We start from the raw sequence: 15,361 nt of genomic DNA on the forward strand, positions 1-15,361 counted from the left end.
ACCGACTAAAGGATTAAGACATAGAGGTGAAATTAACCTGAATGAAAAGTTATAGTGACAAGGCAGCCGTGCACATATGCACATACACATTATTACAATTACTAAGCATTATGACTCTAATTAAATGTATGTGCCAGGCGGCCACGTGTCTAACAAAGCGTGGAAGAGGGATAAAGGATGGGCGTTTGTAACTAACATAGCAACAGTGCTGTGTGACCACCGGTGCTCTGTGACAGCTGGGCCCATTTGAACTGACAGTCTGATTTTGGAGGTCCATTGGCCGACAAAGTCATCAATCCTGGGAGCAGATACGCCCACTGTCCCCCGTCGCGGCATGGGAAAAAGCCTTTGAAGTCGCGAGGGCGGTGCCAAGCAAAATGTGCCATGTGGTGCTCAAGAGCGGCGTTCTCATTGGACCACAGAAACACGGTCAACGCCCATTTCTGAAGGATACCCTCTCTGATTGGCTAAATCTGCCACCCCAGATTCGCCGTTTGCGCGTGCACAGTTTTCCTATTCTCCGTCGCGGGTTACGTCAACAGCGTGAACCTTCTTCCATGACAGCGGAGCAATCCCTGTAACCCGTTACGGAAATAGCGTAGCTAACGTGCGCAACGACAAAGACAGCGAGCCTGAAACCTATGGGGAAGGAATAAAAAAAGAAATTCAGTACCGTCGCACTCTGTACCTAAAGACCATCATTTTCTGAAGAGGTCGCTGCCCCGGAACCTCGGTAAAGACACCGAAATTTGACGGCGACGAGGGCGGATTTTGAGGCAGCGCAGAGCCAGTGAATTCGTTGAAGAAGACTGTGTCAACTGGCAGATTTTCCGTTGGACTATCTGTAGGCTAGGGTATAGCGAGGGAGCCGCCATGGCAGTCGGATCATTGAGCCTCCACATCGGGATATGAAGAGGAACTGCATGTGCCCCGAATTGTCAAGAAAACGCCGCATTTACCTTTGATCCGCACCGGATCGGCACTCTTCACATCTGATATCACCCTTCTTCATCTTTGTGAAATTGATTCTGCTCCCAGAAAGAAATCTCAGTTGGTTTTAATCGGGGGGCCACAGGGAGAGGCCAGATTCATGACTATTTTAGTCGGAGAAGTGTCTTCAAAGGCCCGCTGAAAGAAAACCTGGAATATAAGGAAGAAATGCTGCTCTGATTGACCGTTGGTGGGAAAGAAAGGGTAGTTTATTAGGTGATACGAACTAGAGTGAAGGATCGTGGGATAAAGGGGTCGCTTTCTGCCCGTCTTCCCTGTGAATTATAGTGTTATTAATTTACTGTCATCCTTTTTTGGATGAGAAGGTTCGGCGAAGCGACCAGCCCTGCCGTTTAGCAAGTCACAGTCTCCGAGTCGAGAGAGAATCAAAGGGATTGGATCATGTCGGGTCGGCCCAGGACCACATCCTTCGCGGAGAGCTGCAAACCAGTGCCGCAGCCCTCTGCTTTCGGCAGCATGAAAGTCAGCAGTAAGTACACCCCTGTAATTCTAGAGTAGCCTACCTTTTCTGCATGCACCAGGCCCAGTGTGGGCTACATATCCTCGCAACATGTCTCCTCACTAACCAGGCTGAAAATGTGTCAAGCGAGCATGACGTTAGCTCCGGATAGCTTAGCCCTGTCATATATCTTCTCTGACTGAGATTGGCCGGTGCTGAGTTACACACACACACACACACACACACACACACACACACACACACACACACTGCTTGCCTCTGTGTGAGCACACATCGCTGCGCTCTGACGCGCCTCCCCCGGGCCGGTCAGCGGTTAGCAGGCCGCGCCGGGCAGGGCCGGGCCAGAGGAAGGTAGTGTTGGCACCGGCCCAGATCAAAAACCAAGCCTCCTCCTTTTACCGCAGATCCGGTCTCATTATTGTCCATTTGAATGTAGATTAGATGTCATAGCGGTATTACTATATGGCACCAACCGTATGAGTGATAGAGTCAAAACGACAGGGCCGGTCTATTACGCAACTGTCAAAGCGGAAGGTGGGCCCATAGTTGACTCGAAAACTGACGTGATCCTGGAGAGGGCTGGTTCACTGATCCTATAGTCTATGGGCCGTATCGAAATCAGACGTCGCGACGACTGGAGGGAGTGTGACACGGTTGTTCATGAAGCCACAGTGGCACCATGCCGGAGGCTGGTTATAGACTGGCTGCAGAGTGTTTGCCCATACACATATCCCCCTTTAATTTCTGCTTCATATGATCTCTGCTACTATTTCAAGGCATGTCACACTCACTCACCTTTCCACTGCCTGTTTTATGTCAAATTTCCTCTTTACAAACTTAAAGCATTTTTATCACTGTGTATGTGTGTCATAGATTGCAGATACAACTAGTTCAAGTATTCAAGTGTCCTTATTAGAGCTGGACCATATGACAATCTGTTACCTATATGGTGATATGAGACTGGATATCTAGATTCTGGAGTTTATTTTAAAATAATATAGCTTACATTATTGTTTTCCTAGTCTAAAACGAGTTTATTAGGCTGTTCTATCTTAGTGAAATGAATTTGTGATGATAATATCCACATTATTAATGACTGACTGTCCTGGCTGGAGACATCTACTGTACTAAACCCCTTTCTTATCTTGCATGTAGGCACACATTTGGGTGTGTGCGAGGGAAAAAATGAGGCTGTTAAGGAGTGTCGGTGGTGCGTCAGGGCTGTGATGTGATCATGATGTGTGTTAGTGGGGTGAGGCTGAGGCTCCCCGCTGGGCCTTAACACTGGAAACCACTCAATGGACTGGGACACACACACACACAAACACACACGTGCACAAACATTGGGAGATGCACTCCCATCCCTAATCTAATACTTATCTTGCCCCACATATGGGTGTTGAGGCATTGGTGTGTTCCTGTCAGTGTGTAATGTTCATAGTTATGTTGCTGTTAAAAGGAAAATGCTTTAAGTTTAAGAAATCTTGTGCTAGTCAATAAGTCGGCTAAATGTAAGAACTAGAGGACTCTAAGTGTTTGGCCTAATTGTTGTTCAGACATAAGCTACTGAATAAGCACCAAATGCGAGGCTGACCGTGTGGACTTAACATTACATGAGTTCACACCAGTGTTTGGCTGTGGTTGCTCAACCTGAAAATATTTTTTTATCCAAGAGACTCATCTGGTAAGTTAATACTTATTATCAGTCATTAAAGGATGAAGCGGGAGTCGCCCAATTAATTGGTTGTTAAATAATTAGATTTCTACTTGGAGGTGGTGTTCAGCCCTATAGAGGAAAGTATTTGATTGCGCAGATGTCCCCTGTGACATCAGTCAGTACATGAAGCATTTATGGAATGATCTCTCCAGCTCCATTTTACATATGAGAGAATGTAATAGAGGGCAAGAAGTTAGTTAAACTCAAAATTTGAAATTTCAAAGGACAAGTCTGCTAAGTTTCGACTGGCTTTCTTTGCCTGCTATTTGGAATCCTAATGATTGATTATATTGAAAAAGTTGATACCTTGTGCTAATGACATTGGTGGGTTCCCTACAGCTGAGAGCTGTATTGGTTTTGTGCCATTCACATCCACATTCAGCCAGAGAATGGCTCTAATTGGATACTCTATGGGCCCTAAAACAAAGAATCCAAATAAAGAAGAGAGGGTCGCACTCAGAAATATATCATTCAGTAAATTTACTTAATCTGTCTGACAATACACAAAACGTTTTTGGCCATCCAGGCTTCTGTATTGCTAGACAGATGATTAAGTAAACTTATTGAATGATATATTTCTGAGTGTGACCCTCTCTTCTTTATATGGATACATGTATCTGGGATAACGCACCAGTTGGTCAGAGCGCAGAGGCAACCCCCCAAAGACAAGGAAACCAGAAAAACTCTGCCTGGTGAGAAACTTTAATTGGATTGAATGTGGCACAATCACGTTATTCAGTTCTGTTAACACATCCATGGAGTGAAGTGGTTAAATAACATGTTTTAACACAATCCATTGTTATCATGGTAAGAACTGGGTTAAAAGGTACTTGTTGAAATAATATGACTTCTCCTTCTATCTTGCGTCCAGCTGAGGAACAGGTTTCAGGAATTGGCTTGATGTCTGCTATGCTGGCCGGCACAGATCCTCTGGGTTTGAGGATATATAGATGTAATGTACTTTAAATGTTGTCCTTTCCTGGTCTTAAAGGTTGAATTACACTTAAATATGTAGTTGTTCTGACATATTTGCAATTCTCAGTAAAATGACAATGACTGCCTTTTTCCTCCTGGCAATCATATCCATAGTACTTAAGATTTTTTTTCCGATACTATATATCACCCACCCTTAGTCTAAATGCACCATGAATGCACCAATAATCATACCCACATAAATATTGTCTTATCGCTGTTGAAGTACTAATTTAAAAATATTGTGAGATTATGTCTGAAGGATGTTGCCCAGCTCAAATTTAGGCAAGTTACGTTTTCATTATCAGGTAATCCTCATTTTCGGCGATCAGTAATTGTTTGGTGTATAAAATGTAAAAAAAGAAAAGAAAAAAAAAGTAACAAATGTCTATCACAAACGCCTAAAACTCAGTGACGTTTTCAATTTCACTGTTTTGTCCCAAATACTTTAAGGTAATTATCATTCAAGACAATGGAAAGCAGTAACTCTTCACATTTTATAAGATGGAACCAAAAAATGTTTGGCAGTTTTGCATGAAACTGACTTATCAAAATGATTAACTGACTATCAAAATTACTTTTCTGTCAACTTATCAATTAACTAATTGTTTCAGCTCTACTCAAATGAAGTGTAAGGATTGCTTTGGTAAAAATAATAGTTTTCATATCAACAAGTGACTACAGAAATTTATATAGACTCTTTTTATCAAAAATCTGATTCGTAAATCAGAGGTACACGATTTGCAACGTCAGCTGTGTCATGATTGTACTTTGCACTGTATTTATATAACACCTTGTTAGGATCTACCTAGATCTACCTAGGATCTTCCTCTCCAGTATGTCATCTACCATTAACCTGACCTCCACCATCCCAATACATACACGCACGCACACATGAACACACGTGCGCACACACGTACACTTACACACATTTACACTTACACACACTTACTCATATGAGTGTGAATAACTCGGCTGATTATCTCAAGCAGCTGTAGCTAGTGTGTATGATCCTGTAGAGAATGCTCACATACATATACACACATTCACACATCCACATGAGCACTCTTTGGTTTTGTTTTTTGGGGTGAGACAGCTGGCCAAGAACAACAAGCGGCCTGTTTAGCATTTCAAAGCTGCAGCTCCCCCGCCCTTCCCTCTTTTCTCCCCTTTCCTTTCTGTCCCTCTCTCACATTTTGCAAGTGATGATGTGAACAAAATGAACTAATTATACTCTTTGATTCCAAATGAAACAGAACAGACTTACAGACAAGACAAGAACCATCAGAATCACTTGCATGATTTAAAAGAGAGCTGAGTTTTGAGGTAAAGAGACATGATGATCATTCTCTGGGCAGTTCAGGGTGTAGTCAGTGTGCTGGCAGGACAGGGCAGCCACGGCTCTGCAGGCTTCACACCACTCTGATATCTAAAATCTATTCCCCCCCCTCGTGTCGGCTCAAAAACTCACTGATACCTTGATGTCTTGATCTAAGCATTGCTTAACCAAATGTCTCTGTGTCAGCGGTGACATTCCTGTGACTGGATGTTCCAGGAATGTAGTGAATTATCTCATCAGCCTTGCAACAGTGGTGGAACACTTTACACCTTGCATGAGTGTGTATACCTGCACACATTAACACAGTGCGTGCATGCATCTGCTCGTGGCATTGTCCGTTTTGTTGTCCAGGAATTTAGCAAATCTCTTCATACATTCCTCACAAATGTCACTTTGCCTTGCAGTCCACAGCTGCCATGAGCTGAAACCATTTTAGCTGCATTTTGTATTTTGAGAGCTTTTAATATGTCCAGCACCTACTTACTGTATAACCCAAGTAAGTAGGTGCTTTTGACAGTTTTAAATGATACGATATTACTTTCAATATCGTAGTAATCAGCCTTAGTGTGAAATCAGTGTGTGTGATATGATCATTTAGCCAAACAGTTAATACATTCTGTATATATGAATATGATTGTATGTGTTTGCCAAATTTCAGAGAGGAATGAACACATGGACAGTTTGGCAGGTGCTAATTCTGTGACATTCACTCGAAGCGATTCGATATGAATAGTGTGAAAATGATCCCTCATCCTGCAGTAAATACAAGAATGATGTTACCACTACAACCTGATAGCGTCTCATAGATTAACACTGCAAATTCTTACCCCTAGAGTACCTCGAAGGGGGGATTGTCAGGGGATTCAAGTATTAAATTGTTGGAATACATTTTTTTTGTTAGGCCCCTATGTCAGACAAAATAAGGGAAAAATTGCACCCATACAATTAATCATCCTCTGGATATAAATGAAAAGTCTTATCTTGTTCAGAACCTTCTAATTCTAGTGTGACAGGTTGCAGAGTATCTGACTTTGAGTTGCTGCAAACACTTTGCCTCAGTATTAAGCAATCCTATGATATCGGGTATCAATCTCAAGTCAGTTTTTTAATACACTGTAGTTTGCTTGAACACCCAATCAAACTTCCTAATAATGTTGGATTATTTGTTCTTACATCTTAAACAGAGCGCATACTGTATGCATGCCAGAATGTCAGTGTGTTACTTTTAGTCTACTTTCAGTAACAGAAAATGTATAGGATCAAATAAAGCTCAATAAAATTTTGAGGTTGTGAAATGATGTTGAGCAGTAATCTCAAAGCCTGTGATTGTATATCACAATTTGTAAATTTGTAATAAAAAAAAAATGCTGCACGTAAAATCCTGGTTTGTAAATGACTGTGAAGAAAGGATTTGCTGTTGGCAAAAATAAATTGGATAAAGAAATGCTTTTGTGAACATCTGAGCACAGATTCAAAGCTGAAAACTGTTAGTGAGACTCAGTACTTCCCACACTGTGTGTGACACTGGCACTACACATGTACATCTGCATTTCAGAAAAAACACAGGGTCAAAATGATTATTTCTGATCATCATTTGAAATTCACCCCATAATAAGCTTCATAAAAGCACAGCACCTTATCTGTTATTTGTCATGTGTCAGCTGGGGGTTTGTGTTGTCATCCTCATTAATATGGCACCATCATCAGTGCATTCGATTACAGTCAGGAAAATGCACCAACTTTCCACTACCAACATTGTGTCCGGCAATAATTATGTTGATGAGTTGGGAGTGAATGTTAGGTCACATTGCTTGATTTAATGCATAATTTAGTATAAATTGTATACATAAATTGTATCAATTTCATCCAAATTGTATCAATTATATCCATGTGGATGGATGAAATTGATACAATTTTGCTCATTTTGTTTTGTAACAGCTTTTGTAGACAAAAGTAAAACATGCTTACACATTTTGGTATCAGTGACAAAACTGAATAATACCCAGTCCCACATGTGTCCTGTAACTGCTCACCATTAGTTGTGTTGGCCCCATTGTGTACACATGTTAGCCATATTCAGTCGTGGCCTGAACTAGTCTTGTGACCTGAATTGACTATTGACGCCTCTGGCTAAAAGTTGCAGCAGCTCAGTCTCCTGTGTCACTTTGTAGCTGAGTAATACAGCATATGTACATGGCATCATGCTCTGTGATGTGTCACACTAATTATATTCTTGTGGTAAGCTGATTGACTAAGTAACTATGGAAATGATACAAGCAGACGTTGCAAGGTCTTTGTGCTTCCACTATTTTCTCTGTAGAGGCTGTGATTTGAATTTTTGTCTCATTATATTTTTAACAGGGGCCAAGGGACATTTTTAACACTTCTGATGGTTCACTTGGGGATAATTTATTTTAATGGAAAGGTGCTTCTAGCTTGAAACCAAGTGAAATTTAATTTGACATGTGAAATAAAAATCTTTCACTTGTCGTATACCAGTACAAAATAGAGGGAAATCTGTGTCGTGCTTTACACAGGCTTCCAGTCAGTCACTTAAAATGCAAGAAAATGTCATTTCAATTGCAATCTGATTGCTTGGTCATTCTTTATTTGCACCAGTGTGAGATCTCATCTTGTATGTGTGTGAGTGTGCACAGACTTTTCTCACGGTTTGAGGAAGTGCAGAGGCGTCATAGCGGTGGCCCTGCTGGAATGTGTAGGCAGTCATATTTCTCTCTTTCTCTCTCTCACACACACACACACACACACACACACACACACACACACACACACACACACACACACACACACACACACACACACACACACACACACACACACACACACACTATCTTGGAAAGCCTATTTCTGTCATTACAGAATCCGTCTTCAGTTTCTCTTTCTAGACTCAGTCCTGGAGAGTGAAGGCCTGATGGTTTCTCAGACCCCTCTCTACTCCCCCCTCCCTTCCCTATTCTTTGATCTTAATCACATCTTCAGTAATTGGACCACTCACTGGTCACACAGTGGCAAAAGGAAACACACAGGAACGAACACACACACATATATAAAAAGATTATTTTATGTCTGGGTTGGACCATGGAGGGGTAGTTCTTTTTTTTTTTTTTTTTTTTGCTCATGTGTGAGAGTGTGCGTCTATGCAGGCACTATTTGCATCAAACTCAATAACCCTGCCAGAAAATAAGCCCAGCGAGCCAGTGAAAATGGATAGGACCAATAAACCTCTGCACTCTGTGTTACTGTCTCAGTCAAAACGTCGACTTTCTGGTGTTTAAAATAATTCAAGCCATGCAGGGTTAATTAACCTAATCAATTTTGTTCATTTAAAACTCGCACACAGACTAGTCACACGCTGGTAGTTTGCCAGAAGTCAGCATTAGATGGTCACTTCCTCCTCATATGGAGAGGACACTCTGGTAGTGAAGTTTCTATTAAATAACACCGTCATCTGGAACAGTCACATTTATTAAGCAGCACTAATCCACCCATCAACATGATTTTGTACCCACTGTGAGCTTTTGACAAATGTGTTTGCGGCTGACTGTCTCAGCAACTCACCTAAAATTAGAAAAATTTAACAAAGATATTTTGACTTGTTTCGGTGTGTGGTTCTTTGGGCTCATATACAACCTTTTTCTGCTGCAGTTTGTGTCAAAGAGGAATATGCTAATAAGAGAGATAAGTAGATTTAGAGGGGAGAGCAGGTGTTGTGGTAGGAATTTGGTCGCATAGGTTAAGTGTAAGTTTTAGGGTTAATTTGAGAGGCTGTCAGAGATTGCAAGAATGGAGCAAGCACACATTTGTGGCACGCGACACACACACACCCTTGTTCTTTAACTGCCAGAAAATGTGAATTTTGCCCCCTGACACTTCTGTGGGGAGGCAGAGGGGGAAGCAGTGTGAGGCAGTGGGAGATAACCAACTTAAACAGGAAAACGCCTCCACGTCATGGTCTCAGGGGAGCAGAGCCAGCTCCTGTTTGACTGGAGAGGAAGGCATAAAGGGGAGGAGGGGTATGTGAAAGCACATTCCGATCTATAGTGCCTTAGCATCGGATACAACTTATTAGCTTATGACTTTTCACTGATAATTATCTTAGATAATTAGATAATTGATTAAGTAATTTATTAAGTAAAAATGACATTTGCTGGTTCCAACCTATAAACGCTTATGACGCTTTTCTGTTTTATATCATTGTAAATTGAATATATTTGGGTTTTGGCCTGTTGTTTGGACACTACAAGCAATTAGAAAATGCCACCTTAGAAACTGTAACATCTTGTTATGTAACGTAACCACTACTCCTTGATGTACAGTGCTGAATTTGTGCATATCACTACTTTGTTCTAAGCATTTGCATTTCTCTTGTGCCTTTGTCTCTCTCTTAAGGGGATAAGGATGGCAGCAAGGTAACAACAGTCGTGGCCACTCCAGGCCAAGGCCCTGACCGGCCACAAGAGGTGAGCTACACAGACACTAAGGTCATCGGCAACGGCTCGTTCGGCGTTGTCTACCAAGCTAAACTCTGCGACTCAGGAGAGCTGGTGGCCATCAAGAAAGTCCTGCAAGACAAGAGGTTTAAGGTAAAACATGTGCACACACAAACACAATGTGAAACAAAAAGGTCAGAGAAAAGCAGCATGTATAAATGATGATGATGCATGCAAACTCATTCTCTCTTTTCTCCTTGTCATCCTTTTTGTTTAACAATGGAACCAAAGTAGAGATTTGTTGCATTAATAAATGTGACTGACTAACTGTGAAAGAGACATGAATGGAGTGATCTTTCACAAGAACAGTGAGATCAGCAAAGCTGTGAAAAAAGAGAAAACAAACGCAAAACTTCTTAGCGTTTTGCTTTTGACACATCCTTGCTTTAATGTGTGTATTTCCTTGCAGGAAGTGTGTGCATGGTAGTGGTGGGAAGGTCTTTTCTCCCACAACCTAACTTGAACCTAGTAATACTCATTCATCTGTCAAGTTTAGTTCAGTTGCCACCGTGGAAATGTCATATTTCCTTCCAAGCAAAGCTCTACTGGAATCTTCCTTCTGTGCTTTGAATAGATTTGACTGATGGTTTGTTGTTCCTCGGCAGGGGCAACATTGTCTTTGTTCTTGGTTGGACGGCCAACCTCCAGCTCCATCTCCTGTGAGAGTCACTGAACTTTAGTCAAAGTTTAGTCAGATATGTTGTCAATGCCTGTAGTGTTTTTTTCGCCCTGGGACTGTTGTGCTGAGCCAACCGGTTCAGCTAAATACTTCAGCAGCTCAGTGCCCTGGGTTTAACCTTTTTGGAGGTTCAGCACAGTTTTTTAGCAGGTGTTAGTCCTTTGCTACCCAAAGACAAGATAAATGATGTCTCTTAATGGTGTGGGGGTCGACCATCTGTCACAGAATCCACAATGTTTGTTCGGGACACGCACACTCTTTGTGACTCTGCATGCTGGCTATGATGAAGTCATATCCTGCTCTTCCTGTTAGGCCGTGGTAAGCCTGTGGTTAGCATGACATGCCAGCAGCTTGCATCTTAAACAGTGGTCAGCTAAGGATCACACTTTTTCTTCTTTTGGTGTTCAGTGTCCTCTTTATAGCGGACCCTCTACTCCAGCTGTCTTTTGCTCTGCCTGTCTCCTTTTCTGTCTCAGTCTCACTGCTTCTACTTGCCCAGCCTGTCCTTCCTTGTGAACATCTTGTTATGAAAAATGAAGCAAATGAGCGCTAAGACTCCTCACATCCTCCTCGCTAGTCCAACATGTGTGAAGGCTTTATTTTCTCTCACTATCACACAAACACACACACACACACACACACACACACACACACACACACACACACACACACACACACACACACACACACAAGTCAAACAGGGTAATCATGTGATTAGGCTCTGTGTAAAGGTGTAGCTGATGGCTGTGTGAGACATCTTGGTGGGTTTACAATCCGCTCCTGGTGCATTATGGAATAGGTCCTCCTCCACTCCCATCAGACAGCTCACATATCAGCCTATTGGAAAATGGATGCTCGCTTTAGAACCAACACTCTCTCACTTTCTCTCTCTCTCTCTCTCACACACACACACACACACACACACACACACAGAGTGACATGGGGACATGTCTGGTGGTAGTAGCGCTTACACAAAGTTATTAAAGGGTAAGTCTGGTGATTTTCTGTATTTTTTCTTATTATTAACAAATCCAATGAAAAGATTGAAACCACCAATCAATTTATGTGACTATCAAGTATTGTCTGTGTAGTCAAAAGCCTGATAAAATGTATTCCTCTGTGTCATATTGTTGTCCAAAATCCATTAAAAACACATCAATGAGCCACATCATTTCACCGGGTGACATGTTTCATTACGATGAAGATGGATGATGAAGATGTAGTTTATTTTTTGTCAGTCCCACATACACCGTCCTGCTGCAGTAAATACCCAAATGTGTATTAATCTGCAACTGAACATAGTTCCTAATAAATGCACTATTTACATCTGTAACATTTGATTAAAAACTACAGGGCCCAGTTGTTGCCTTTTATGAAAATTAAAATATTTATTTGTGATCCCCTTTTTTTTTTTTTTTTTTTTAAACATTTACATAAACAGTAGCAACAAACAGGCTTGAGACTGATCACAGACAGGGTAGGGAAGTCATAGTATTTAGAGACTAAAGGCCTGGTTACACCAACATTTAAAATGGCAAAATCTTGCACCAAAATCATTATATTCCAATGAAGTTGCTGTGATTTGGTGGGTTTGCTTGTGAGCATGAAGTAAATCTGCAAGAATCTTTCTCGTTAAGTTCAACTTTGGTGAATTTGATATGTGAATTTGCGACAATCACCAATAGCTGGCTATCTTTACAGGGTTTACTTATAAGCTGTCTTGTAACATTAACTGTGTGCCATTCAGTTTTATTTAACCTTCTCTGTCAGAGTATTAACTTCTCAACTAAAGAGACTGGTTTACAGACTGTTATGAGACAGGAGTTGATGGTACAAATGCATCTTGAATCAGTTGTTTGAACTTATTGCCCTGTTAGCGACTGAGCTAACAAACATGCTAACTGACAGTTAGAAAGCTAGCTAGCATGTGAGCTTTTTCCCCCTCTTCAATAACTCTTTATTGAATTAAATGTACAATCCTGAGAACAAAATGCCAGAGGGGAGTAAACGGCCAGTACAGAGAAAATAGAAAGAAGCTCATTGTGACTCTGACTAGTCCTAACGTATTCCCGGCAGGCTTGCGTGTTAGCCGTTAGCTCGCTAGCTACAGTGGTTCACCAGCTATCTCTGTAAGTGGTCACTGCATTACCAAGCCTCTAGAATCACATATTTTCAGTTTTTCTGGTGTGACCAGGGCTTTACATATTGTTGTTTGGTGAATATAGAATATAGAACAACGCTGGCCTTATCAGGTTTGATCCACTGTCTACATTCAGTATCATCCATAAGCCGTCAACTAAGCAGAACAGTAAAACAGTGTGTGTGTCTTTGTGTGGGTGGTATGCGATTGCTCTGTGCTCTTAATCTTTTTGGAAACTGGATGTGGTTTTGTCTGACTGTATACATTAGCACCATGAAGGTGTATCGCTTCTAGCAGCTACAATTGAGGTATTTTCTCTCTCTCTTTTTCTTTCCATCTGTCTCTCTCTGTCTCTGCTGGCTGGGCTGCTGACACACTGGAGGATGACAGGTCAGCAGGAAAGACTGCAGTAAAACTGGAGCTGGGCAGGGCTTTACTGAACAGCCTGTCTGCTCCTCCTCCATATGGTACCATCTTTCTCACACATAACACACGCACACGCACACACACACACTCTCTCACACACACACACACACATGCACACACACACACGCACACGCACAGACACACCCTAAAACACTCCCACTAAGCCACTGCAAGAGGACGAGTGGATTGCCTGCAGTGCACAATGGTTCGATGGCTGGTCTGTGACCCGCACGCTATGATGTCACTTTATGATGTAGGGTCTGCGTGTGTGTGTGTGTGTGTGTGTGTGTGTTGGTAATATTTGTGTAAAGGGTGAAAAAGCAGGGGGAGAGCTGTGGGAACGCCTTTATGTGAATTAGACTGTGCCAGGCTATTCAGCTACAAGATGCTGTGCTGCTGCTGCTGCTGCTGCTGAGATGATGAGGTCTTGTTTTGTGGACAGACAGCTCATTCTGCTCTGTTAAAAAATGAATGAGAGGGGATTAAATCCTCATAAAGTGGCAGAAAAGTGTGGAAAGACAGCAGCATATCTCCCTGCGCCAGCCAGCATGGTCCTGACCCACATAATAGGGGATCTCATTAGTCACCCAGTCATCCAGTCAGTCAGCTAGCCCAGTTTGTCACTATTTTGTCAACCATATTCAGACAGTCAGCTAGCCGGCTCACCAGGCAGCTTATCAATCAGTCTCATAGCTACAGAGCTGAAACATTTATCCGACTAATTGATTATAATTAAAATATTATTATTTACAATCAATTAATAGTCTGAGTCATTTTTTAAGCAAAATACCAAAAATGTACTGGTTCTAACTTCTCAAATGTGAATATTTGCTGGTTTTCGTAATCTTCTATGATAGTAAACTGAATACCTTTGGGTTTTAGACTGTTGGTTAGTTAGAACAAGCAATATGAAGACATCACCTTGGACTTGGATTTCATTATCTATTAATCTGCAGATTATTTTGTCGATTTTTAATTGTTTCATCTTTAAAATGCCAGATAATTGTGAAAAATCCAACAATCTGAAACGTAAAGATATTCTGTTTACTATCTCATAAGACAAAGAAAAGCAGCAAATTCTCACAATTTAGAGACAGGAACGAGGGAATATTTGGCTTTTTTTCTTTTTAATTTTCGGTCAATGAACTGATCACTTCAACTCTAAATGAATGAATTAATAAAATAATCGTCAGATTAATCAATAATGAAAAATAAGTGTTAGTTGCAGCACCACATAATTAATCATTTAACTTAAGTACTGATTCTAAAACAATTTGACCCAAAGCTAAAAACTGTGTTACAGATGAGCAGCTGATATCAAATTATGATTTGTATTTTCCACTTTCAGTCTATTGTATTTGTTCCGATACTGGAGAAATTGTGTAGCATTTAAGTATGCATTACTGTACAAGCAGAAGATGTCACAAAAATAAAAGCACAGTTAGTCAAACGCAAAGTTAGTTGGTCAGTCAGCCAGCTTGCCACTGGCTTCTCATTCAGTCATGTGTTTTCAGTTAGTCAAAGCAGCTCATGAGCTAGTCCGACCTGTGTGGTATTGTTTTACACCAAACCTGAAGCCTGAGTTTACATAAAATGCGGGTCAGATGGTGCATCAGGCTGCGACCAGTTAATTGCATGTCCCGCAAGAGCCCCATCGACCCTTTTCCACCCAGAAACCCACACACACTGTCCCAGGTTGAGTTGTCGGTGTAGAAGAGGCAAGACAGTTGGTCAGTAAGATTATTAGTCAGCTAATCAATCATGCAGTTGCCTGTTTGTGTTATTATTTTGTCAGCCAATTAGCTTGGTATTCAGTCTGTCAACTAGGGAATTAATCAGCGAGCTAGTCTGTTGGTTAGTCATTCTCACTAAGTTGAAATATACAACTGAAATGTTTCAATAAATGCAGGCTGATTTACATTTTAGTTATATTCATTATTTATATTCTGCACTCCACTGAGTTTCTACATGTAAATACCTTGCTGTTTACAGAAACGGATGAATTGGAGATACCAAATCCAAAAAACCTGAAAATGTTAGCTTACATATTATGCTGATAGTTATTTCCATTTATGCAAATATGAGGAAGAAACAAGTGTTCATTTT

General features: G+C 41.2%; 1 protein-coding gene across 2 annotated transcripts in view; it reads left to right on the plus strand.

Annotated features, from left to right (window-relative positions):
- Positions 1-440: 440 nt before the first annotated feature.
- gsk3ba (glycogen synthase kinase 3 beta, genome duplicate a) overlaps positions 441-15,361 on the plus strand; it is a 33,781-nt gene continuing 18,860 nt past the window's right edge. Inside the window, exons 1-2 of one of the 2 annotated variants that reach the window (XM_044216464.1) lie at positions 441-1,480; positions 9,910-10,103. In XM_044216464.1, coding sequence (XP_044072399.1) covers positions 1,393-1,480; positions 9,910-10,103 — 282 coding nt within the window. In that variant the 5' untranslated portion in view covers positions 441-1,392. The remainder of the gene's footprint in view (positions 1,481-9,909; positions 10,104-15,361) is intronic. The other variant, XM_044216465.1, reaches the window with a different exon arrangement.

This window comes from Siniperca chuatsi, linkage group LG12 (assembly GCF_020085105.1).
Source record: "Siniperca chuatsi isolate FFG_IHB_CAS linkage group LG12, ASM2008510v1, whole genome shotgun sequence".
Lineage (NCBI taxonomy): Eukaryota > Metazoa > Chordata > Actinopteri > Centrarchiformes > Sinipercidae > Siniperca > Siniperca chuatsi.